This window comes from Chamaea fasciata, unplaced genomic scaffold, assembly GCF_029207755.1.
Source record: "Chamaea fasciata isolate MVZ Bird 193981 ecotype frontalis unplaced genomic scaffold, bChaFas1.0.hap1 SCAF_22, whole genome shotgun sequence".
Lineage (NCBI taxonomy): Eukaryota > Metazoa > Chordata > Aves > Passeriformes > Sylviidae > Chamaea > Chamaea fasciata.
The window spans coordinates 1,906,027-1,932,235 of record NW_027094107.1 but is presented as its reverse complement, the minus strand read 5'-3'; the positions used below and the strand labels follow the sequence as shown (position 1 = coordinate 1,932,235).

Sequence of the window (26,209 nt, the reverse complement as noted above, 5' to 3'; positions counted from 1 at the left end):
AAAGGGACAGTCCCAAAAGGGACAGATCCAGAGGGACAGAACTGAATGGACAGTCCTAAACGGACAGTCTCAAAGGGGCAGTTCCCAAATGGACAGTCCTGAAGTTACAGTCCCAAATGGAGAATCCCAAATGGACAGTCCCCTAAAGGGACAGTGCCCAAAGGGACAATCCCAAAGGGACAGCCCCCAATGGACAGTCCCCACATGGACAGTCCCACCCCTGTGCCGGTGAACGGTTCTAAGCATTAGAACACTCGAAGCTCTTCCCCTTTCTCCTGTGTCTGCAGCAAACCCAGTCTCCTCGGCACTGCGGAGCCCTGCGTTCGGTGTTCCCACGCAGCAGGGGCGGGCGGGGTTTGGGGACATCCTGGTCACACAGGGTGGGGCGGAGTGCGAGGCCGCTGGCTCTGACAGCGCAGATCCAAAGGTTTGCCCAGCACTGGCAGCACCAGGGACTCTGCCCCCAGGAGCGTGGCTGGGGTGGGGCCCTGGCTCTGGGCACAAGGGGAAACAGGGGAGGGCACTTGCCAGGGAAGAGCCACAGGAGATCTGTGCCAGCCATTTGTCTCCTTAAAGGTTAATGGGAGATATTCCTGGACATTCTGTTATCAAGGATACCTAAGAAAAAAATAACAACTTAAAATAAATAATAAGGCAATAAATAATTTCAAGGAGATACTGTAACATTGTGAAAAGTAGGTTTTGTCCTGTTAACCAGATATTTTCCTTAATACCAAAGTTTACAGTAGTAGAGCTGTTTGAAGAAACCTTCAGCCAGTAAGAGACCAGATCTTGTCTTTCACTGTCCTTTGATTGAGAAAGAGGAACGGTGTGTCAATATGACAAATATTAATTGGACTGAAAACTAACTGATAGGTCTCCAAGTGTAATTGTAAGCAGAACACTGAGCACGGCAGAGCTCCCTTCCTGCCGGATCTTGACCCCACACCACTTAATGTTGTGATCGCTGACCTGCAAAAAAAATGCCAAATCATTACTGGTGATCTGCAGCTGCACAGAAGTTGGGGCAGGTCACCAATACCAAACCTAATCTGGATCACTTAATGAGCTGAGTTTAAATAAACAACATGTTTTTTTCCTGCCACCAAATGTAAAGTCATTAGCCTAAGAATAGAGCAGCAGCTGGACTAAGGGGTGGGTGACAAAGTCATGGAAAGCAGTGACTCAGAAGAGGAATAATCAGCTGAAGATGAGCTCCTAATGAGATACTCTGCCAAGGGGAGTTAATGCTTCCAAGGAACCATAAAGCGAGGCACCGAGGAACACAAGTAAGGTTTTATTACCTCTGTGAGGGCTCCAGGAAGTCTTCCTTGAGGGCTGGAAAACACACCTTGGTGAGAAAGCACCCATGGAACAGAGTTTACTAAGAAATAAAAGGTGAAGGGACATTTTAAATGCAGTCTCTGGGAAGGCACATGACATATTTAACCCTAAAGGGTGGTGAGGCCCTGGCACAGTCTCAGAGGCTGTGACTGCTCCATCACTGGAATTGTTCAGGCCCAGGTTGGATGGGGCCTGAAGCCAGCCTGGGATGGTGGAAGGTATCCCTGCCCTCGCAGGGGGTGGAATGGGATGATCTTTAAGGTCCCTTCCAACCCAAACCATTCTGTGATTCCATCATTTATCTGGCTGAGGGGTGTTTGGCAGCTGGACATCAATACAGGTCACTGTGTACTTTTAGGACCGGGGAAAGCTGTCCCCTGGAGCAATCCACACCCAGTTTGCCGTCTGTGGCACAGTGCCTGTCCCTGAAGAATCACTGGAAATACTTAATGAGATCATTTTTTTTTTTTTCCAAAGGAAACACTCTGGTTTGAACAAGCATTATTTCAGAGAAATCTGCTGGCCTTCATTAGGCAGAAATTGGGAGCAGGTTATGAGAACAGCTCCTGCTAGATTTGTTCTGGATAAATACAGAAACCCTGTGGCTGAAGGTAGGGGCAAAGGGAGGGATGAACCAGGCAGCACAACCTGCACACTGCCTTGGCTGGGCTGCCTGTGTACTCCCAGAGAGGTGAAAAGGCTATTTTTATCTAACCTATCCCCCATTCCGATATTCAACACTTTTTTTTTGCATTATTAACATTATCAGTGTGAATCCTGGCTGCCCTCAGCAGCACCAACAGCAGGGCAGTCAGCGTTTGCAAACAGCCACCAAAACGTGCCTCAGACAATTCATTGCCAAGCCTTCTGCTTTGACTGTGGCCTGTAAGAGCACCATCAGCCACTGGGAAACTTAAACCCATTACAGAGCAAGAATACAATCAAGCAGCATCAGCTTTATTGCAGTCCCTGGGCATTCGGAAATGTCAGGTGCCCACTGGGTCTTGTTGTTTAGGGGAAGCAAAGACTCTGGGCAGGCTTTATTGCTTCATTCATTTGTGTGGAGAAATCCAGAATGGAGTTAAAATCCCTAAGTGAAAAATTTGGGAAGGAAAAAGTGTGAAACACAGAATGGGGCTGGAGGAAGACAGAGATTTCCAAGATTTTTTCTTACTCAGTGTTAATGGTCACCTTCTTACTTACATCCAGAACAGAGTTCTGATGGTCACTTACCAATCCTTGTCTTGAGGTGTGATTTCTGACGTCTCATGTGCAGTCTGTGTCGGTGACTGGCTACTGGTGCCTGGTTAATCCCAGGGATAGCAGTGGGGAGGAACCCGAGTGCCTTCTGCCTCTTCTGTTTGGCAGCTGTTTCAACAGCAAATGCTAATTCCTCTCTCAATGTTTTGCTCTTTCTGGGAATTTAAAAATAACTTGCCTAATGAAGCAGTGCTGAGCAGCTCATATGTCCAGACAGATAGGAGTGATATGCTTCAGTTCAGAAAGCAAAGTTGTCTGTGGTGGCAGTGCCTTTGAACAAGTCCCCCAAGGCCCTTTTTCAAATAATCCCAGGACTGGCTGAAATTAATGCTGGAAGAAATTCACAGAAAGGGGGGAGAATCATGTCAAAATGCCTGGGACTTGGGAAGACATTTCTGGGTGAGCTGTAGTCAGACCCATCCTATGACATCCCTTTAGCAGTGCCATTTAATTACTCCTTTATGGACAGGGTTTGATGTGTGTGTGCTGTAGCAGGGACATCCAGAACATGAAAGAAAAACGTGGCACTTACTGAAGGCTTTTTAAAGATCAGTGGAGCTCCTTGTCCCTTGTTAGAGCAGTGAGAAACTGAGCAGAGTGACAAAACTGCCTGTCCAAGAGTGGCCACCAAAGCATGAGCAGAGACAATTACAGGCTATGGCAATTTTCAGCTTCTCCCTCAAAAACACCTTGTTTTGTTACACATCTTTGATTTTCCATCTCCTGGACCTGGAGATCGCCATCCTCATTGAAGTTAACCCTGCAATAGCTCATCTGCCTCAACAGGACTGGACACATGAGAACTAGGAAGGGTGAACATCCAACAGGAGCTGGAGGAATGGTTATAAAAGGAGCTGGGCATGAAATGCTGGGAGGCAAAATTGCTGTGGAAAAGCAGGCATGGGGGGCCAGGGAGATACCTGGCTTCTTCCTTTGGGCCACGACTGCAGTTACAAAGTCCCTCCCTGCCCACTTGGAGCAGCCTTAGCCTCTTGCGTTGTTTTGCTACGTTATTGTTTTCTTGATCTCAAATCATTTGCGGTGCCATAATACTTATCAGAGTATAAATGCTAGTCTTTCTAATATTTCAGTGATAAAATCCTGGTTTTTCCCCAGCTGGATGAATGATCATCACATTCTTCAAATCAACTCTTATTTTTCTTTAATTGCTTTGGATACCTTTGGCACTGTTGAGTGACAGGGTCTGCTCTCCATCCTTGGAGGCTGCTGGGGGAACTCGGCAATGTCCTCATCTCCACAAGAGGAGATAACTGATCCTAAAAAAATGGTGGTTTTATTTGGGGCAGAAAGGATGAGGAAAGCATCTATCAGAAGAATTCTCCACAGAGAGATTCATGGTACAACCCTTTGTTAACCCTACTAAGACCATAAGATCTGTATCGTATATAGCATGTCCATGTTCTCATTGAATTGTTCTTGGAGTGCAGTTCATCATTCCCTCGAGTCCTACATCAAATATGCCACACTGCAAAAAGCTGAAATGAAGCCAAACCACAGGGATCATGTGCTACTTTGCTCTGTGCTCATGCCAGGGAAATGAAGGACTTCCACCACTGGGATTCAGCTGCTAAAACCCAGGAGCTTCTGTCCCTCTGTACAGAACAAAGCATTTCAGCATCGTCCTTCATCCTTCAATCAAGAACGTGGCCTGTGTGATGTCCAGGGCAGTTCAGGCAATGGCACATTTCCTTTTTTGTGCAGGAATCATAACCCAATTCATAACTGTAGCCCTAAAATTAAATTGGTGATTGCTCTCAGCTTGGCCACCCAGCCACTGTTCTCCTTAACCAACACGAGTCTCCACATCAGCGTGTTCCCTGTGGGATTGCAGATTTCACACACTTGGCAATAATTGAGAGATCTGCACCTTTCTGTCCTCAAATCCCAGCCCTAAGGTCAAACAACCTTGGCCAGAGCTGTGCAGTGACTGTCTCACTCACACCAGGAGCTCCATGAGCTCTTGGATTCAGTAAGAAGGACTTTCAAGCTCTTGGTTTCCATCATTTTGGTGTTATAACCCCAGCAGAGACTGGAAGCATTGCAGAGGGGTCCTGCCAGGCACCCACCTTGGAACAGAACCAGGGCAGAGCAGGTGCCTCAAACCCAGGATCCAGACCATGCCCTTGGGGACTTGGGGTGATGCTAAATCCCTCTGGGAACAGGGACAGCTCCGGGCACTGCTGGACAGGTTCCTCTCACTGAACACCACACCAGGGGCTCATTTCAGCAAGAAAGATCCTAAATAGTTTCCACAGCCAATGCCAGCATTTTGCAGCATTATCCAATGGGAGATGAAGGAGAGATACATTCCTTAAAAATAATCCTCCTGGTGGTAAATAATGTGATTAAGCAGGCTGCCTAATTCTCCCTCTGAGTATTAAACTGCCCCGTTTATCCCTGGCTGCAGCTCTGCCCCTGTCCCTGCCCTGGCCTGTGACCCCTCCTCTGCTGCAGCAGGAGCTGGTGTCACACAGCCCTGTTTTAGCAGCTGCCTGCTGTAAAAATGTGCCCTTATCTCTCAGACTGCAGTTTATGCTCAGTCTCTTTATTTCCCTTCGTGTAATCATCAGACATTTCTGCGTTTTGTCGTGATAAATACCAGACTGTTGAATCTCCGGGGCTGCCAAGAATTGCATCTCAACATAGCACAAATAGAGCTGCTATTTTTTTCTTTCATTCCTTCCTTTAGTTTAACATTTATTCCTGCTATTGTTGTCCTTAGAAGGATAAAGAGGGCCACATCTCACTAGCCAGTTGCTCCAAATACATTAGATTAAAGATTAAATAACAGGATAACCGAAGGCTATGAAGACTATATTAATATATTGAGATAGTCAAGCAAAGATGTGATAATGTGCTATTCATTATACAGGTGCGCCAGTGCTCGCTACAGGATAAAATTAGATTGACTCATCTGCAGGTCATGTACCTTCTACAGCTCAGAACTGGCAGAGCTTTGCTTCTCTGCGCTGAGACAGGAGTACGGCAGCGCCAGCCCTGCCTTGCACACAGAGTACTTGTGCTCACACCACACTGCACAGTACAAGCCACCAAGGATCCAGGTCGTCACAGCTCAGGATATTTTTCCCATCCCCACTCTTTAATTGCCATCGGTTTCTCTTTCCCCTGCTCTCAGAGAAGAGAAGATGCGTGACATGCAAAGAGATCCTGATGCTGGGCACCTCCCTGAAGTGGTGGTGCTGAGAGGCAAACTCAGCTCACACAAACAGTCACTGCCAGGCTGAACAGACAGTGTGGCTCTGTGTTCCCTGTTTTCCTTGATATCCACATCCCAGCTTCCAACCACCCTTCTTGAGGCACGTCTGCCACACACCTGAGCGGTAAAACACCTCCAGCTCCTGAGAGCGTTAAGTACCTTTTTTCTCAGCGAGTGGATTTGCTGTCTGGAACTGCCTTTATTGCCACTCACCCCTATTGTTATTCCCATTAAAAGGTTGGAAGCCTAATACGGCATAATCATGTAGTCTGAGATCTCAAAATGAAATCTGAGGGTAAAGAAAAAAAGAGGTGGAGGTATAGACAAGAAGTAGAAGCGTCTCTTATGCTTCTTGTGGGAAACAAAGAGATGTGAGACGTAAAATTGCACAGAAACTCACTTGTGTTTGTTAAAGGGATCAATAAGCACCTGCACTGTCATTTTGACTGCCTGGGGTATCCCCCTGGCCGACTCATCTGCAGGAGATGCTCTCAGATGGGTGCCCCCCAGGTGTATCAGCTGGCTGGTCTCTCTGGATAATAATCACTTCCCTTTCTGCATTTTAAGATGGCTCAATATATAAATTTTAAAAGAAAAATCCAGTTAGGAGTTGTGATACATTGTGGTATCACACACAAAGATAAAAACACTCCATTTTAGCACTGTCAAGAAAAGGAACTCCATCCCACCCCAAACCAGCGCACTGTCCCAGTTCTGGGATGGGGAAGGCTCTTCAGTGACAGCAAGTGCTACTGGAGGAACAGAAACCCAGACACTTGTTTTGCATTCAACTTGTTGGAGCTTGATATTTTTGGAATCTCTCTTTTTTTTTTTTCCCCCTCAATTAGATGAAATTTGTCACAGAGTTCAAAAGTTATGGAAATGGTCCAAAAGACAGGCTGGTGATGCAATTGCAGCAACTCTATTTTCTTGGCAAATCAACTTAAATCCCCTAATGACTGGAGAAATGATGCCACAGCCCATTAGTTGGTGGCCACTTACATTCCAAGGTCGCTGTCACTGATGAGAGGGAGAGGATGGCTGAATCCTTCCTTTCTCATAATTAAAGCTCGTGAGCTGGAGACTCATTTCTAAGGTGCTCCTTTCTATTGATCTGCAATGCCACTTTTTAGCGATTCTAACTAATAATATTAGATTTTCATCAACTCAGATTTGCTGGTGGATGCTGCTTTCAGCCGAAAGAATCGAGTTAACTGCCTCTTGCCTTTCTCCTATTTAGATTTTAACTGCATTGTGTGAGAATAATGTAACACCTTCATTCAGACAGAATTAGTCACCGACTTTATGTCGAAATCTTCAGCTTGTAGTAATCTCACCCACATTCAGCCAAGCAGGTAAGCACATACTGAAGTCTACAATTAAAATCCTTAATTAATTCCTTAAATTAAGCACATACTTAAATGCTTCGCTAAAGAGGGATATAATCTCCAACATGCTCAAGATAAAGTGTATGTTTAAGTGCTTTATTGAACCAGTGCTTGTGCTGCAACACAAAGTACATTTGCCAAGCAAAAGCTACTCCTATAGGTGTAATTCCATAAAAACTGGGGGATGGGGGAGCCTGTGGGCATTTATCAACATAAACCACGTGGCAGCTGTCCTGACAGATCACACCTGGAATGTTGGGAGGTGTAAGAAGCCTCTGGGAGGGGATGTTGACAGTGGATCAGCTGCGCAGGAGCTGGACTGTGCTGGACAAAGGACAGGCCCAGCTTGGATGGCTGCTGGGGTCTGCATGGCTGAGATTTTGGGCAGGTTTGTGCTCTCTGTTGACTTCAGGGAAGTTAAATATATTTCTAAGTTTGAAATATATTTAAGAGAAGGACTTATGAGTACCCTAGACAAAGAAATTCCCATTCCCCCCCTATTGACTTCCTTGCATGAAGAAACACAAATCCACAATTTAAGTCATTACCTGACACCTTCTAGAGGCCTCCAGCCTGCCGATGCTGCAGGTGTTCTAAACTATCCTGTGGAATTGTCTGCAAAATTCTGTGGCTACTTTGGGACATGGTGAAGGCCACCAGCCAACCCTAGAGACACTGAGGAAAGGTTGGTGTCACCCAGGGCAGGTTTGTCCCCAGGGCAGCTTTGTACCCAGCCAAACTCTCCCCAGTGACGGCAGCTCCCACTGGCAGGACAGAGAAGCTGGTGATATTAAATTACATCCCAATTAAAATCTGACTCTGCCTTCACTCACAAGGAGAAGCCACTGGGCCATGGACAGACGTGGATGATGGTTCATCCAGAAGTTATAAATGCTTTATTTATATGTGCTTTTATATAATCTAAATACAGTAGATAAACACAACTCCATGTAACAATCCTTTCTGTAGCATTACTCTGGTGGATGAAGGCTCTGCTTGTTTAATTGTGTTTTTGAACCTAATGTGGAACCAAACATGGACCGGCCAGTGTGGGGTTGTGTCAGCACTTGAGAATGCACAAGATTGAACAGGGTCCCCAAAATGATTTTTTGAGCAACATAACCCTGATTATGGAGAAAATGTGCAATAATAGCTCAGAGAAACAGCAGCCTTCCAGTTTGTTCCAAACCCCGTCCAACCTGGCCTTGAACACTTCCAGGGATGGGGCATCCACAGCTTCTCTGGGCAAACCTGTGCCAGGGCCTTGCCACCCTCAGTGTAAAAAATTTCATCCCTACATTTAGTCTGAATCTACCTTCTTTCAGTTCAAACCATTGCCCCAGCCCCTGTGGCAACAGGACCTCCTAAGAATTCTCTCTCCAAGACTTGCACAAAGGAGCAGGAACTAATTCCAGCCCGTGGGTCACGGGATTGATCCTGCATAGGACAGACCCTGATGGTTTTGGTGGCCGTGGGCCTGGCCCAACCCTCTGGGTGTTTTATTTATTGGAGAGCTTCTAGTGCCAACCCTTCTCAAAGCTGGGCTGCTGATGGGCTTCCCTGGACCATGGCCCCACTCCAGCCCTGCCCTGCTCTGGGATCCTGGCACCAGGATCCACAAGACCACTGGAAGCACTGAAATCCCTCCTGTGCCCCATTTTACCCATCTGAAACCCCTCTGTGAACACAGGCAGCTTGTAGAGCTACCAGCTCTGCTTTTGGGGATTATTTCCCAGCCCTCAGTTGCTGAACACAGTGTTCATGTCCTGCTTTCTGCTGGCAGGGCTGGGAATGCCCCAGCCTGGATTAATGCCCCCCTCCTGCACTGCTCCTATTAAGTGCTAACCAAAGGAATTGTCATTTTAAAAACAGCCAAGTTTTATTCCTTTTCCACAAGAAATTGAAGACAGTGGCATTGTCTGCTCCTTCCCAGGAAAAGGCCAGTGTGGGAGTGTGCTGGGAACACTGCCGGGCCAGGGGTCCTGCCCAGGGACAGGGGCTGGGAAAAGGCTCCGCTCCCTTCAGGCAAACCCAGCCCCACCTGCAACCGTGGAAGGCGAAGTCTGAACTCTGGGTTGGTTTGGTGAAGTTTCCATTTCTCAATTAAAAGCAGCCCCAGTGTACAGCAGAAGTGACCCAAGCCTTTTTTCCCACTTGTCCCCATCCACAGCCGCACCTCCGTCCCTGATGTGCTTCGCACTAACGAGCATCAGCCCAATTAGGCTGGGGCCTGGAGTGCCCTGGGAGGGGGCAGCCAGACAGATCCTCGTCTACAGCAGTGAGTTGGTTAAAGAAACGATTCCTAATATTCAATAAATGGCAGTTTTAATTTCTTCTTCATACATGATCTTAAAATGAGATTTTTAATTTTTTTATTTATTCCATAAACAATATAACAAAACTCAGCAAGTTAACAATATGACGTTTTCACCATACAGAGTCAGTCACAAATATTTAAAACCTTTGCAACAAGAACAACAAAACCCAAAATATTACAAGAATAATTTACAAGAGGATCTATAAAACAGCAAAGCGCTCACAAATTTTCCAGTTTCCTTTACACAATATCACTACACTCTTTCACAACATTTCTTTTTATTACAAAATTCCCAACAAAAGTTTAATTTTTTTCTTTGTATTTTGGTTTTTAAAACCAGAAACTCTTAAGTATACATCCTTTTATTAACACCCGAAGGTGCAAAAAAAGGGAAACCTCACACATACAAACACTTCACAGCACTTTTCTAAGAAAAATATACACTTACAAAATATTTTACAAATTGGCACACTTAAAAATATACAAGATTTTGTAGGCGTCTTAGAGTGATCCTTAAGAATTATACTTCAATTGACTCTACAGAATATTTATAAAGCTTATTCTAAAAGAAAAAAGGCAAATCATTTCCAAACATGTTAAAATTGCAGTGTAAAATGTGGAACAGAAATGGATATGTTACATTCATAAAAAGGGCCATTTAATAGTTCTTAAATGCTCAAGGGGGGGAATAAAAGTTTTTCTTTAGCACCATAAAACAGGAGCAACTTCCTAACGAGGTGCCTCTAGTTCTATGGAAGGGAACTCAAGGAGCAGTACATTCACATCTCTGGAGGCAGCAGTCGAAGTGCCCGGCCAGGGCCGGGGCAGCGGAACAGAGCAGCTCCTTGGATTTCTACCCTGCTTCCCACCGGGAGTAAGAGACAAAAGGAGTTTCACTGGTACCTTGGTTTTGTGTGTGTGTGTGTGGTTTAGTCTAGGTTTAAGTCTTCCCTTTGTGCTTTAGAAATGGACGTCTGTCTGTCTGTCTGTCTAGCTAGCGAAGGGTAGTGAAAAGACCAATTTTATTTCTCGTTTTCCTTTTGCACCAAGTGTTTAAAGGCTCAGTAAACGTGTCTGGCAACCCAAGCGTCCTGCGAGATGGAGGGAATCCTCCTGCTTCAGATCCCAATTCCCTTAGATGGCTGTTACTCCACTGTCATTAGTGTCACTTGTTTACCTGAGAAACAGATTTGAAAAGCCTTGCTTCTACCACAGACATTGTACTTGGTTTATTTTATATATATATTTTTTCTTTTTTTTTCTTTTTTTTTCTTTTTTTTTTGCATTATTTCACACGCTGAAGAGATAAAGAGGCACATTCTCCAATAGATGTCAGCAGTTTGAACCATGCAACCTCCACTGGACCCCCTGGGAGCTGCACAGGCAAAGTCCAACACACCAGGTCGAGAAAGTAAAGACTGAGGGCCTGATCCTGCACCAACCCAAGTCCACGCACCTGATCCTCTTCCCACTTACACTGACTTCAAGGGAGTTTTTCTTGGGACTTGACATCACTGGCTGGGAAAGCACTTGGGGCACAGGAGCCCCCAGGAGGGAGCTCCCAGCTAAGTGCTTTGGTAGATCAGCAGCTTAGGGAAAGAACGTGGTCCAGCAGCTAAAGGATGACAATGCTCCAAACACCTTTATTTTGGTTCCTGGCTTGTTTGGGCCATAATGCCGAAAAAATTAACAGCGATCCTGATTTCTTAAAGGAGCAAACGGTGCAGCAATGGTTTCTCCAAGCTATCATCAGCCAGCCTTGGCTTCTCCTCTCCGAGCCAACCCAGCCTCAGCAGGACAGCACAGCACGGCAAGGACAGCCCTGTGGCTGCCCCTGCCCTCCTCCTTCTCCTCCCAAAATGCCTGGCTACCTCTGGTCCACAAGTTATTCTCAAGATGTTTTTCAAAAACATCCGCCCTCCTATGCTCAAAAAAAAAAAAAAAAAAAGAAAACAGAAAAGAAAAAAAAGCAAGATGCAAACCTGGTAAGAGTTACTTTGTAATAAAAACCCAAAAGGCATTTATTGGATCCCCATCACTGATATTTTTCTATTTACAAAACCTCTAAATGCAATCTATGGCCATGGGCTGGATTGGCTTCTGCTGGGTTGCTGCAGGATTCCTTTCTGCAGGACCTCTGTGCTGTTCCTGTGCCATGGGAGACCTGTGCTCCTGTGGCAGAGTGGCAAGTACCACCTTGCCCTGTGTAATTCTCCTCTCAAACGGATTTTACGACCTTTGGAAGTGGCCAGTCCCTACTTTCCAACGCCAGTGCCAATTGTAAGTCACCCAGACTGAGGTGACACCGCGGCTCAGCAGCACTGCTGGCACCATCCTCCCATCCTGCACTGGAGTAGGAGTGAAAAGAGATGAAGCAGAAAAGACATTTTAAGGGATGCTGCAGAATAAACACCTTTTGTGTGGCTTGGCTTCATTGCTCACAAGAATCAAACAAGCTCCCGGAGCCCAACGAGAAGACGCGAGAGGATGAAGTTGCACTGGGACTGGGCAAGAGGCTGGGTGGGACCCACATCCCAGCCCTCCCACAGCTGGGAGCAGTGCCATGAAAAACAAAAACGCAAATGGAGAACAAGAGTTTGTATGGTGAGGGATGAGGCAAAGGTGGGAAGTGAAAACCTTGAGGTAGTGATAGGCAGGTGGAGATGAATCCTAGGAAAGTCAAGTCCCGGCTCTTCAGTGAGTTAATCAACAGGATCCCCTGGGAAACTGCCCTCAGGGACCAGGGAGCAGAACAGAGCTGGCAGATCTTTCAGGATGCTTTTTATAGAGAGCAAGAGCTCTTGATCCCCAGGTGCAAGAAATCAGGCAAAGAAGGCAAGAGATTGGCATGGCTGAGTCGTGACCTGCTGGTCAGGCTGAAGGGAAGGAGGAGATGCACAGGCAGCGGGAGCAGGGACAGGTAACCTGGGATACTGTCAGGTTCTTCAGGGGTGGGACGAGGAAGGCCAAGGTGCAGAGGGAGCTGGACGTGGCAAGAGACACGCTGACATGCTGACAGTGTCAGCATGAAAAGGAAGGGTCAGAGCAGGTGTGACACAATTGGCAGACTGGTCACAATGGATGAGAAGGTTGAGGCAACCTCTCTTTCCATCTCCCTTGAGTGGTGGAACACCAGGTCGGAGATTGGAGGAGAAAAGTCCCTCCCACTGTAAGACAAAATCAAGTTTGTGATTTTCCACCACCAGTTCTCCACCTGAGGAACGTGGACATACCTAAGACTATGGAACCTGATGAGATGCGTCCCAGAGCCCAGAGGGGATTGGCTGATGGAGTTGCCAAGTCACTCTCCACAGTATCTGAAAAGTCCTGGCAGTCAGGTGAAGTCTTGGATGACTGGGAAAACAAAAGCATTGAACCACTGCCCTGTAAGCATCCCCTCTGTGCCTGGGAACGCCATGGACCAGACCCTCCTAGAAACTCTGCTGGGGCTCCTGGAGGACAGGGAGGTGACTCAGGACAGCCAGCACAGCCCCACCAAGGGCAGGTCCTGCCTGGCCAGCCCAGTGGCCTTCTAGCATGAAGTGACTGCATCCATGGACAAGGGAAGGGCTCCAGGTGTCCTTTGTCTGGACTTCTGTGAAGCCTTTGACACAGTCCCCCACAACACCTTTCTAAACTGAAGGGAGACAGATTTGAAGGATGGACTGTTCAGCAGATGAGGAACTGGTTGGACAGTCACATCCAGAGGGTAATGGTCAACAGTTCGCCGTCCAGGAGGACATCAGTGGTGAGTGCTGTCCCTCAGGGGTCTGTACTGGGACCAGCACTGTGGAGTATCTGGAGTAGACACTGGGATTGAGCCCCCTCAGCAGGTTTGCAGATGGCACCAAACTGAGTGGTGAGGTTAAATTAACACGCCTGAGGAACAGAGTGACATCCACAGGGACATGGACAAGCTTGAGAAGTTGGCCCAGGGGAACCTCGTAAGGTTCAACAAGGCCAAGTGCCACATGCTGCACCTGGCATGGGGCAGTCCCTGGGATCCACGGGCTGCGGAACGAAGGGATTTAGAGCAGCCCCTGCCGAGAAGGACTTGAGAAAGAAATTTTTTATGAGGATGATGCAACGCTGGCACTGGTTGCCCAGAGAGGTGGTGGCTGTCTCACCCCTGGAAACATCCAAGGTCAGGTCAGACAGGGCTCTGAGCAACCTAGTCTAGTAGAAGATGTCCCTGCTTTTTGCAGGGAAGTGGGACTAGATGGCCTTCAAAGGTCCACTCCCACCCAAATACTCTATAAAGATCAAAAGAGAGGAGGGCAAATGGCTGGCTCAAGGCAATATCTGAATTTTGGGGTCAAGCAGCAGAGCGATGACCTTTTCCAACACAGGGAAGGGCCAGTGCCACACCATGAGGGACCCTGAACATCTCCCCAGCCAGAGATTTTTGGAGGACACGGGATGACCACCAAAGCTGCCAGCAACTGGAATGGTAGGACTGAAGGAGTGCAACAAGGCAGCTGGAATTTGTGATTAACACTATTCTGAAACGCCCAGCTGGGTATTCATGGATAAAACAGTTGATACGTTTCATGCCTGATCTTCATGCCCTATTGCACACTCCTCAAATGCAATAAGTATTGCTATCCCATCCACTACAAGGGCTTTTATGATGAGTCCCATATTCATAACATTAAGCGTGAGGGGCACAGTGCAGGCCAGGTGAAATGTGCTTTCAAATGATGGTTCTGGGTCACAAAGAAGGTCTGTGCCACACCCCAGCCCTGGCCTGCCCTGTCTCTGTAAGAGCAGCAGGCAGAACATCCAAAAAAGGGTGCTGCCAGCCCCTTTCCTGCAGCACGTGGTGGGGGGGGGAATGCTGAAAAACTGGGATATGCCAACATCACAGCAGTGGTTGGAGCTTGTAGTATCTGATGAGCCTGTGAATAGAAAAGAGAGCTGCTGTGGAAGTGGGGAAAGTGTGGTGGCTGCAGGCCAGCCCAGAGCCCAGGGATGGAGCCCTACCACAGCTCTTGCCTCCAGAGTAAATCCTGAGCATCTTCTGGATCTCCCTCTTGGAGCCAGAGCTGGGGTGGGACGCTGCATGCCAGGGACCACTCATCCAGAGCAACTCACTCAGGGCAAGGCCAGCATTTATTCCATGAAAAAATGAACTCACAGGATGTTTTTTTCATTAATTTTTTTTTTCCCAGAGTTCGTCCTTTCATCTGTTAAATAAAATACCAAGCAACTACTGAGCTGTTCTCTCTGGGATCGCAGAGCCGAGCCAAGCTGCACCCCAAGATCTGTAAGAGCTGAAAACATGATTCTCAACGAACACTCTGCATCTCCACTTTGATTTTTAAGTGATCGCTCTGCTTTTCTGCTAAATTAACTTAAACCAATTCTGCTGCTTTGCCTGGCGCGTGGGTGGAAAAAAACTGACTTGGGAGGAAACCTGAGCCCAGTCCTGCCCTCTGTGTGACACCACATCTACGCCCGTGGCCGTATCAGCACCGTGATCTGTCCACTGCTAGAACGGCTCCTCTTCCTCACCGCCTGCTATTGCATAAGGGGTCCAAGCCTCGCATCCCTCCGCTCCCAATCGCTCCCAGGGCTCTTGCATATCAAGGTTTTTCACGAGAAATCAGCAGCAAAACGCACAGGCTCTCAGTTGCACAAGGAAAATAGATCTTTGTTGGGTTCGTTATTCTCGTGGAGGGCGAGGGTGTGGTGAGGAGGGTTACAAATAAGGCCTTTTGAGAATACATTTAGCATTCAATACTTAACGCTGTCTTAATAAAGTCCAGTCATGATCCGGCCCTGATCGGTGAGATCACAAATAGCTCCGTTGGTTGTATTTGTTTCATGAATCAAAGAAAAGGTTCAGAGTTGTATTTTAAACGAATGACTCTGCTTTTGAAAGTTCAAACTATATTGGCATCGCAAGGTTAGACATGGAGGAGACACCAAAGCTATGATGGGAGAGCGCTTCCGACAGGCTCTGCATCGAAAATGTTTAAGAAATTATTCAAAGGAAAAGTAAATAGCACTCAATGTATGAAATGTTATTAGTTCTGTTTTTATACCTATTTCAGAATTTATCCCAGGTTCTTATAAAATATATAAAACTGAGATACAAAGAATTAGCAATGTAACTTTGCATTTCAAATGATCTTCAGCTACAGGTTTTGCTTTAAGAAAACAGACACTTGAAAAGCAGCTGTTCTGTAGTCTCTAGATGCAGACACTTGAGTTCCTGGCAAACTTACCGTCAGTGGTTTTCTGAACTCCTCCACCATTGCAACTCTCTCCTATAATGAAACTCAACATTTCACCATTAAGTTTTTCTGCTCGTGGTTTCGAAGAGAGGACGTTACCATTTCCCAGCATCGGTTTCAAAGTTCCTTTTTTTCTTTTTTTTTTTTTTTCCCCCTTTTTTTTCTCTTTTTTTTTTTTTTCTTTTCTTTTTTCCCTTTATGAGCTTTAAACCACAGGGTGAATCCATGAAATGAGGTAAGTAAATTTGGCACATTTTTAGTCATGTCCATAAAACTTTTGGTAAGTTGTATCAGTGAACAATATCGTTTTTCATCGTGAGTTACAGGTGCTTTCGAAGGGGGGTGGTTAGTACTTAACAACTGGAATGTTTCTAGTAAAACCAAAAGGCATAGCTGCAGAAAACACTCACAACCCAATGTTGATAGAGAAGTAAAAATATATACAATACAGTCACTTGTTCATAGTTTGGCACAATTTTTTGTTGTTGTGGGTAATAGTGCATAAACTACTGTACAACAGTATGACTTTTAAAACAGTCTTTCACAGAGAATACCAGATTAGGTTTGCTTTCAAATAATAAAATTCCCACAATTTCAAACTCTTCAATTCAGCACTTACATTTCAACAGACCACAAGGCAGATTTTGAAAAGGAACCGATGGGGGAGAAAAAAAGAAAAAAACAACCCAAAAAAGAAAAAAAAAAAAAAAGGTAAGAAAAGAACCAAACATCAACCGTCTTTCTAGAAAAGGGAGTCTCTTCTTCAAATACAGGAAAACCCAAAAATGCTGTTTCTGCTTTAAGAAGAATGGAGTCTGATTCCTGCAGGAAAAAAATCAAACATTTGATGCCATCTTAGTTAGCTCGTCTGGAGTCACCACGACGGAGCGAACGCGCTAAAGGCGGGCGGGTAGAGAAGATGCAGCTTTAGATGATGCAGGTTAGGAGACACAACAGCAGAGGGGGCCAGAAAGCACTCAAAAATTGCCACGTGAAGCTCAATTAGGAACGAGTTCTCATTTGCAAAGTAAAGAGCCTTTAAGTTTTGAGATCTTGGCTTTTGGATGCAGAACCTCTTTTTTTTTTTTTTTTTGTGGTTTATTTTTTACAAAATGTTCCAAAAAAAAAAAAAAAAGTCTTTCCTTGTCAAAATCATTAAAAAGAGCGTGTAATCATGGTGGGTTTTTTTTTTTTTTAGTTTTTTTGTTTTTGTTTTTCCCCCAATAAATAAGTAATTAAAAACTGAAGAAGCCAAACAGCAGAAAAGAGTAGCCTTGTTAGTTTTTTTAACCCCAGCCAAGCCAGAAAATTGGTCATTCTTTTAGGTAGCTTGCAAGTCAGAAGTATTTTCATGCATTTAAAAATAATAATCAAAAAAACCAAACAAACAAACAAAAAAGAAACCAACCCCAAAACCAAAACCAACCGAAACTGTAAAAGGGGAATGTCTTTTTTTTTTTTGTTTTTTTTTCATGCAAACTTTTGCTTTCAGGAAGGAAAAACTGAGGAACAGCAGGCCTAGCAGGTGGGAGGGAGGTTAGGGGCATTCCAGCCAGTTTGGTGCAGCATTACCTCAGTTTCTCAAAAGCAGCTGTCACGGGTGGGTCCTTGTGGGGCTGTTCGCGGTCCGTCCGCTTGATTTTACAGTTCTCATCCCTCAGTGATTTCGAACTGGATTTATGACGGTAGAGTTTTTTATGGGTAGGTCCATTATTGCCTAAAGTGCTCAGGTTACTATAGTTTTTATCAAAAAAGGGAGCGTGAATGTCCGTGGTGAAGCCGGTGGAGCAGTTGGGGCGACCGGAGTCGCAGGTCACGGCTTTGCTGTTTTTGCTCGAGCCCTTGTTGTTTGACTTGTGGTTCTTCGCCGCCCCCGGCGAGCCACCGTTCGCCTTCTTCTTCGACTCTTGGGACGTCCCTGCCAAAATTTTAAGAGTTTTCAATTTCAGGCTGTTGGACTCCGGCGACCGGAATATGTCTGGAACGCTGTTGTGGCCGACGGGCCCCCACAAGGGCTCGATGGAGGCCATCATAAACCTCTGGACATCGGCCATTCCCGAGGCGATGTTGGACAGGATGTTGGAAGGTTCCTCGAACTCCCTCTGGTCGTCGTCCAGGAGGCTGGTGGCGTTGCCCAGGCTGGCTTCCGACCAGCCCGTGCCCCCCTCTTTTCCCAGCGCCCACTCTCCAGAGAGCCCGTTGTGCTTGCCCAGCTTCACCCCTGCCGGGCTGCAGTGCTGAGTGCCCTCGGCCACACCTTTGGTGGCCGTGGCCACGGTGCCCAGCTGAGTGACCGCCCTGCCACCAACGGCCGGAGCCTTCTCGCCGTTGACTCCTGCTGCATTTTTCCCTTTCCTGGTGGATTTGGGTGCCTGCCTGGAGTTTTTCCCTTGTGGCTTATCGGTTCCTTTGTTGGTTTTGGGTGATTTTTTCCGGGTGGCTTTCTGGGAAGAGCTTTGGTTTGTACCCACATTCTTGCTGGATGAACTTTTCCTCTTCGATTTTGACACTTTGCTATTGGTGCTAATTTGACCAGATGGCTCATTAAATGTTGACAAGCATGGACTCTTTTCGAGAAGGCTGACAGAATCTTCATCGTTGAACATATGGAACTGGAACTGGTGATTATTTAAAGCAAACCCATTATCTGCCTGATCCTCGGTCTGCAGGACCCCACAGTTCCACTTGACCTTCTCGGAGCTGTTGAGGGAGGCCTGGGGGCCCTCCTGAAAGCCTTTCAGGGTGCCCAGAGGCTTGGCATCAGAGCCAGCTATCTGCGGGGACAGGTTGGGAGTGTCTGGAGGGGACATCTCCGAAAGCGACGACTGGCGGAACCTATCAGGCGTGAAGTTGGAAATGTCTAAAAGGTCCGTGGACTCCTTCAAAGGGGTGATCTCATCTATGCTCTGCTGGATCACTAGCTTGGGACTGCAGTGGGCCAAGAAATCATCATTAATATCATCCTCGCCGTCCTTTTCACAAGACTTTAAACTTAAAGAACTGTAATTGCTAGAACTAACTGACAATGAACCCACTGAATCAAAACTAATGAGCCTGCCATCATCCGTATTGAGTGTACCTCGTTGGAAATGAAAGCGCCCCTCTCCATTATTGAAATGACATGACTGATAAGAATCATCAGACTGCACTTGTTGGCTATCCGGCATGTAATTTTTTTGGTATAGCAATTTGCCGCTATTCAGATTGACTTGAGTGTATCCAGAGGCGGGGAGGCCATCCGTGCCCGGGGCAAACTCGCTCGGCATTCCGGCCGCCTCCGGCATGTCCCTGGGGAAGTCCTGGCGCTCGCTGCCCTTGCTGGCCGGCCACATGCTGCCGAAGCCGCCCTGCTCCATCTCCAAGTGGCCGGGCGACTGCTGCAGCTCCGACTCGGAGGGTGGGGAGAGCACGCAGCTCTGCGCCGGCTGCAGGGACGGGAAGGGCTTTTCCGGCGGGACGATGCTGGGGAGAGGGTGCTGCTGCTGCTGCTGCTCGGAGGGGTGCTGGGCGAAGTACGGGATACCGGGGTTGCTCGACAGATCCGAAGCATCTAACAATGTCTGCAGATACCCTCCGGGGATCAGGGGTACACTGGTGGTGATATTAGCAGATGGCAGAGGCTTGTCTGAAGAGGAGGTGGATGGTAGGAAAGGAGAATTTTTAGCAACCTTATCCTCGTGGCACTCTGGGAGATGGGAGCTGTCTGAAGCACAGGGACTGTTTTCGTCCTTCAGACGCGCTGCGGAGTCCTGGTTTTCCAGTGCTGGGGAGTCCTCTGCCGTACTGGTGGCAGCTTTGATCTTCTTGCACTTCAACCTGGCTTCGCTTTTGAATTTGATTCTGCGGAGCACTTTCCGCTCTGTCCCCTTGTGCTCCCGCTCCTGCGGTTTGCATTTCACGGCGATGCCCGCGATGTCGTGGACGTGTAATCCGTTGGCACAGCTGGGGGTGGCGATGGCTAACGCCGGCAGCCCTTTCAGGCCCACGTCCTCCTTACTGCTGCAAGGCTGCTTGTGATCAGAGGAGCAAGAGCCCAGCTTGTTCACTGACTGCTCGATGGCTTTAATTCTTTGAATCCGGTGCCTGTTTGCTAGCTTGCATTTTCGCTTCCGTGGGTGAGGGAGGAACGAAGCATCTGAGCCGTTAAGATAGAAATTCTGCTTGTGGTAGAGAGACGATCTGAGCAAATCCAGCCGGCTCTGCTGCCTCTCCTGCCAGAAGCCCTTCAGTGGGGCCAGCTTCTTGTATTTGCTGAGCAGCTCCTCGTTCAGAGTAACAGTTGTCTCGTTGGCATCCACTTTGCTGAGCTTCACCAGCATATGCTTCTCCCCTTTAAACCTGTTAATGATGATGTACTTGATGATCACGGGGGGCTCCTTGCGAGAGACTTTTCGCCGTTTCTTGGGGCACCACTCGTCGTCATCCTCCTCCTTGGGCCCGTCTGGGAGCCACTCCTTCTTGTCCAGGATCTTCTCGTTCTCGATGGAGTCCACATCGTACAGGTAGTCGTCGCTGTATCGCACTTTCCTCTTTGCCCGCAACCCGTAGTTCTGCTGGATGAAGGAGCCGGAGTGGTCCCGGGCCAGGTACCGGCTGCAGTCCTTGATATCCCGCAGCACGTCGTAGGAGGACTCCGTGCAAGTGCTGTCGTCGCTGAACTCCCCGGAGTCTTCTGTGGAATTCACCGAGTCCAAGAAGTGGCTCCTTTTGGAGCCCACGTACTGCACCATCTCTGTGCTGTTGCAAGATTTATTTAAGGCAGCTTTCTCCTCCTCCTCACCGTCCTCTTCCTCGCCATCCTCCTCCTCCTCCCCCCAGATGATGCCTTCCTCGGATTTGAATTGAGAGGGGTCGGTGGCACCGCTGGGCCCCCTTTTCAGGGTGCTCCTGCTGTCCCTTTTGGTGCAGTTGCTGAACACGCTGGGGAAGAAGTTGAACTGGGCGTCCTCTTGTAGGGTGGTGGTCTTCTCCCGCACGTTGTCCTGGAAAGATTCGTATCTAATCTTTAGGGAGCAGACATCACTTCCCAAGGTGGAATCGTCATCATCGAACATGTAATTGTCCACGTCTTCCTCAGAAAACAGATTTACAGAAAGCTCATTTTTGGAGCAGAGGTCAAGCAGCTCAATTTTACTTTCACTAATGAAAGATTCAAAATAGCCCCATTCCTGGTTGGGATTTGTTAGTAAAGGTTCCTCACCATTGCATTTGTCTAATAGTAATCCCTCGTAATAATTTTTCTGAGTGGGGTCCTCTGAATCACTGTCAGATTTTTCTGCATCTCTTTTGTCCGCTGCCCTCGATTTATGCATAGGGAAGCTTAAAAGCTGGTCTGAAAGCAGTTGATCCCCATATCTCATGGTTTCTCCTGTGCTCATGCAGTGAATCCCTATATCAGAGACCGAACAGGTGTCATAATCCCTATTTATATCCCCCACTTTCAAGCTTATTCCCGGCTCCGCATCAATGCCGTCCTTGGATTCAATGAAGCAGCCCAGACAGGTCCGGCTGGGCTGCATCAGGCAGTCTCCCGTCAGCGCCGACATCCCCCCGGGCTCCATCATGCTGAAAGGCGCCTTCTCGCAGTCGCCCGGCAGCGACCAGGAGCTCATGCCCTTGGTCACGCAGGATGTGAGGGAGATGGCGTGGGCGGAGGAGTCGTCCGAGGCGTGCTCGGGGACATCCGTGAGGCGCAGGGGCGACGGGGGGCTCAGCAGGCAGGGCTTCTTGGCCGTCGGGGCGCGGTGGCACGCGGGGCCCTCCTTGGCGGCCGCGCTCAGCGCCGGGAACGGCGCCGCGGCCTCGGCGGCGCTGCAGGGCCTCTCATCGCCGTCCAGGCCGTGCGACTCTGCGGGGATGGAGGGACAGGAAGAAAAAGAGACAGGGGTTACTTCTTTTTTTACCACCCAAGCTCGCCACCCTGCACCCTTTCTCCCGCGTCTTGGACTTTTCCCAAGCGCTCCTTTGGGAAGCCCTTCCCAGGGATCCTTCCCTCCTGGATCCGGTTAAGGTGGTGATGTGCGTGGAAGGCAGAGGTAAACACGCTGCTCCCTGCAGCCAGCTGGAAGAGGTACAAGAGTACGTTTAAAACACGCAGCCCATCCGCTCTTCCCTCCTCATATCCATACGGTTACCTGGAAACTGCCTCTCAAACCTCACAATGTTATTAAAAAAAAAATAACAAAACAAGCCTAATAAAAATGTTCTCATTAACATTGAAAAAATTACCAGGGAAATTAAGATTCTTAAAGAAATAAAGCACCCTCCCCCTGAGGGGTCTGAGCTTGCACACACCTGAGCTGCTTTACTGCTCCGGAGTCAGGAAGTGATGGCCGATTTTAAAAACCCAGCAGTCTTTTTGTCACTGCCCATGCCAAGGGAAGGCGGAAGATAACACAGAGTTTAAAGCAATTATTGTTAGAATTATTGTGGGGTTTGCCATTCTTTCCTAATCGCTAAAAATGCCTTTTTAGTCATGTAAGGATTTTTTAACCTAAGGATTTTTTTAGTTTTACCTCGTTGCGCTTCTTTTATGGCAGAATAAAGTTATGAATGTACTTTTATCTGACTCCTGGCTCAACGGACGGTATGACCCTTGAAATTTAAATACGATGTCTTTTCATCCATGAACACGCTCTGATATCTCTGTATTAAAAAAAAATATATTCCAGTGAGTGCATTCATCCCAGCCAGAGAGCTCTGCCGTCTCGGAGCCCGGTGCTTTTGTCATGGCTCAGGTCTTTCCTTTTTGGTGGCTCCACTGAAGGCAGAGGGGCGAGAGCCGAAGCTTTCCAAGGAGGGACAAGTGCTCTAAAACACAACTGGAGCACCAGGATGTGGCATTAAATGGGGCATGCAAAGAGATTTATTTGGCTGCTGCAACCCTCTGCAAGTGCTCTTACACCAAACTGAGAGGAAAGTGAGTCTCCTGCATCCTTGGCAGCCTGGGCAGGGGAGGTTTGTGCTGGGCACCACCAGCACGATGGAAAACCCCCCGGGGGGGAGGATGGAAAGGAACAGGATGCCGTGGAAGGAGTGGCACCTCCTGTGCCAAGCAGGAGGTCAAAGCCCCCCTAATTTCATCCCAAACACTCCCATAAGTTTTGTGCTACAGGGGCCTTAGGGATGGAGCCATCAGGGAAGTCTGAACAAAGCACCAACTGCAGCTGGAGCCTCGCAGCGCTCCCAGGACTTTAAACCTTTTCCCAAAGACTCCCTAACTCCAAGCAGAAGTGCAATGCAATGCCTGTCATCATCTCCAACATGAAGGACTTGGAAAAGGCCAGACTGGTTTGCTTGAAAATGGTTAAAAAAAGGAAATAAATAAAAAAGCTGATTTTTGAGTCCCTCCCACCAGTCTTCAGATCAGAAGTGCAGAGGTGGTATCTTTTTCCTTAAGCACCAAAACAAATTAACCAGTGCAGTTCCACTTCAGAAGTAAAATAAAATAAAAATCAGCTTGGAGCTGACAGGAAGCATGGAAAATTTCAGGATAAAAGAAGAATGTCTGTGAATGCTGTAAGACTCAAAGCAGGGGGAGGCAGAAAACTGAAATTCAATCTCAAAAGCTGCATTCAATAGGCAAAGCTGCTATTATATAAAATAAACTGTCTCTGGGCGTTTCTTTAGGTTTATACTTGTGTGAGTGAACTTAACTCTTGTGAAATACAAATGCCAAAACCTGATTTTCTGTGGCTCCGCATCAGCCTGAAATCAGGCCAGCGTGCAACTGATGCTCCAAGGGAATACAGTTCACACAGAAAATGCTGGAGAAGCAAAACCACTTTTCCCAGTTTCCCTCAGCATCCACCCAACGGCACATGGGCAAGGGGAGGTGGCAGCTCCAGAGCTTCCTGCTGGCTCCTGGCCTTGGATTCAGCAGCAACTCCCACACAGCAGTGTTCAAACTGAAAGTTTAAACTGACAGAGGGGAGGCTGGGATGGGATGTGGGGAAGGAATTCTTGGCTCTGAGGGTGGGGAGGCCCTGGCACAGGGTGCCCAGAGAAGGTGTGGCTGCGCCTGGAAGTGTCCAAAGTTGGATGGAGCTTGGAGCACCCTGGGATAGTGGAAAGTGTCCCTGCCCATGGCAGGGGGGGCACTGGATGGGCTTTGAGGTCTCTTCTAACCTAAAGCAATCTACAGTGTTATGTGTAATTAAAGCACTTTTTAAGCCCTGTTTAACTGAATTCCAAGGAAGTGCTATGAGGTCCTAAAAATCCCCTCCTTACTGACCAGGGCAGCACTGATTTTGTTGTCCACTGGATCAGACAAAGGGACCACGGCTGCAAAATCCCTTTGCAGCTCTGCAGCTGCAGCTTTACCCTGTGTAGTCAGGAAGGAGATGGGCTGACAGGGACAGATACCTCCCAAATCACATCTCTGGGGCAAGATGTGCCTCACCTGCCACCGGCACGAGCTGTGGGCTCCTCATGGGCACCCACGGGGCTGGAGGTGCTCTAAGGTTTTGATAAAGAACAAGAACATTTGTCTCTACCACCTTGTTTAGAGCTGACAGAAAGATCTGAACATACGTCAGAGGACCAAGTCCTTGATATCTAACAGGATCCCATTTATATATAAATAAAATCTATCTATCTCAAGATTTATGGGCCAATACAAAATGTAAAAAGGCATGAAATTAAACACAAAACACATTGAAGAATGAAAGCGTCAGGCTGTGCCTCCCCTCTGCATTTACTGTGGCCAGAGATTGCAGTTCAAATGACCTCAGAAAATGCTCGGAGGCTTATTTATTTCAATCAGGGTTTCAGACAGCTGAGCACTGTTACTCCTAATTAGTTATTCTGAAAGCAAATAGAGAATCGATGAAATAGATAGGGACAAAGTTGGGCATTTTGAGAGGCTGCTGCACGGGGCTGATCCTTCCCCACCCATGTTGGTGGCTGCCAGGAACACGACCTGTCTGTGCAGAAAAGGGATTACAGGATAGAGAATCCCAGGTGCTGGGTGATGGGACACAGGAAGAACGAGCTCACAAATCCAACCTTCCCTTCCCACTAATCCTGGTTTCTTTCTCCTACCAAATCTCTAATTTTCCCCCAGTTTGTAGGGACTAAGTATTCTTCAGCCAAATTTTGCTAATATTGGCTAATGGGATCATAATGCTAAGAGAGGGAAAGATTCCCAACAGAGAGAGGGGCTACAAAGTCCTGGATGACTTTTTCCCCCCAAGAAACCAAACTGAAATCTCTAATTCAAACTGCATGTGCACATAAACGTTTCCAGCCATGCCCATGCACAGGTAAAAGCAGTTCTTGTTCAGGCCTAAAAAGGTGTAGATTTATGGCTGGAATGATCCCTGTGCAGAAAACACCCATTTACTCCCCTGCTCCACATTGCAGAGATACCCACAAACTGCTAATATCAAATGCACAGACGGGATTAGGAAAATAAGTTGGCTTCCAAGGTGTCGCTGCTCCCTCATGTACCGTAATTAAGTTCCTTACCATTTTCTTTCACCCCATTAATCAGGATAGTTTCTTGGTCTTCTGAGGCACAATCCTGCTCTTGTTGGTCATCCATCAATTTAACCTCTTTCTGTTCACTCCATGCCCCACTGCATCTGGCCAACCTGCGCATTTCCAGAAACACAACCACAGTCAGTGCAATCCCCAGGATCAGCTCAAGGAACCGTGAATAAAAAAATAACAACAATAAAACACCCCCACACAGCCTCACACGCTGCCTGCATCCTCCTTAAGAGAACAAATCCAATTTATTTAGGCTCTCGGCTTGTCACTTTTCCACTCCAGAAGCCAAGTCCCATGTATTTTCAGCAAGGTGAAAATGTTGTCTATCAGCATTTGCTTCCCCAAATCCTGCTTTGGGAGGTGGAGAGGTGCTCAGCCCCTCTGCTGGACCCTCCCCATCACCCAAAATTGCTGTGCAAAGGCACGTTAGCCATATCCAGCCAGGAAAGCCCATCCATCTCCAGATGGATCAGAAGGAGAGGATTCACCCCAGCTCATCAACAGCAGCTCTGCGATGGGGCTGGAAAAAAATACAGATCCTGGAGTGACAGCTTCTCACCCTCACTATCAGCCACTGCACTTCCAAGCAGTGGCAGGTATGAAAAACTTCTCCAAAAAAGCAGTTTTTTTGTGGAAAAGTATCTCCAGCCTCACTGTTCACCATGAGAGCTCCATCCTTGGAGGCCCCAGACCCCTAAGACTGCCCCCACTGCCCCACTGCTTCACTGGGTGAAACTCCACCTCCAGTGAGTGACGAGCAGTGGAGGCTGACTGAGGCTTCACCAGAGCACAGAACCTGAGATGGGGATCCAGCCCAGATCTTCTCCCTTCCTCCACTGAGGTCCCTCCACCCTTCAAAGCCACCACCTGCCTATGGAGAGGGAGCAGGAGCAACAGAGTGATGCAGCTGAAACCCGGGCATGGGTGGCAC

The 26,209-nt window shown here is 47.6% G+C and overlaps 1 protein-coding gene across 1 annotated transcript in view; it reads right to left on the bottom strand.

Annotated features, from left to right (window-relative positions):
• Positions 1 to 16,552: 16,552 nt before the first annotated feature.
• Positions 16,553 to 26,209, bottom strand: part of NEXMIF (neurite extension and migration factor) — a 47,358-nt gene continuing 37,701 nt past the window's right edge. Inside the window, exons 2-3 of the mRNA XM_066202485.1 lie at positions 25,255 to 25,379; positions 16,553 to 21,634 (exon numbers count right to left, since the gene is read on the bottom strand). Of these exons, the coding sequence (XP_066058582.1) occupies positions 17,355 to 21,634; positions 25,255 to 25,330 (4,356 nt within the window). The 5' untranslated portion in view covers positions 25,331 to 25,379 and the 3' untranslated portion in view covers positions 16,553 to 17,354. The remainder of the gene's footprint in view (positions 21,635 to 25,254; positions 25,380 to 26,209) is intronic.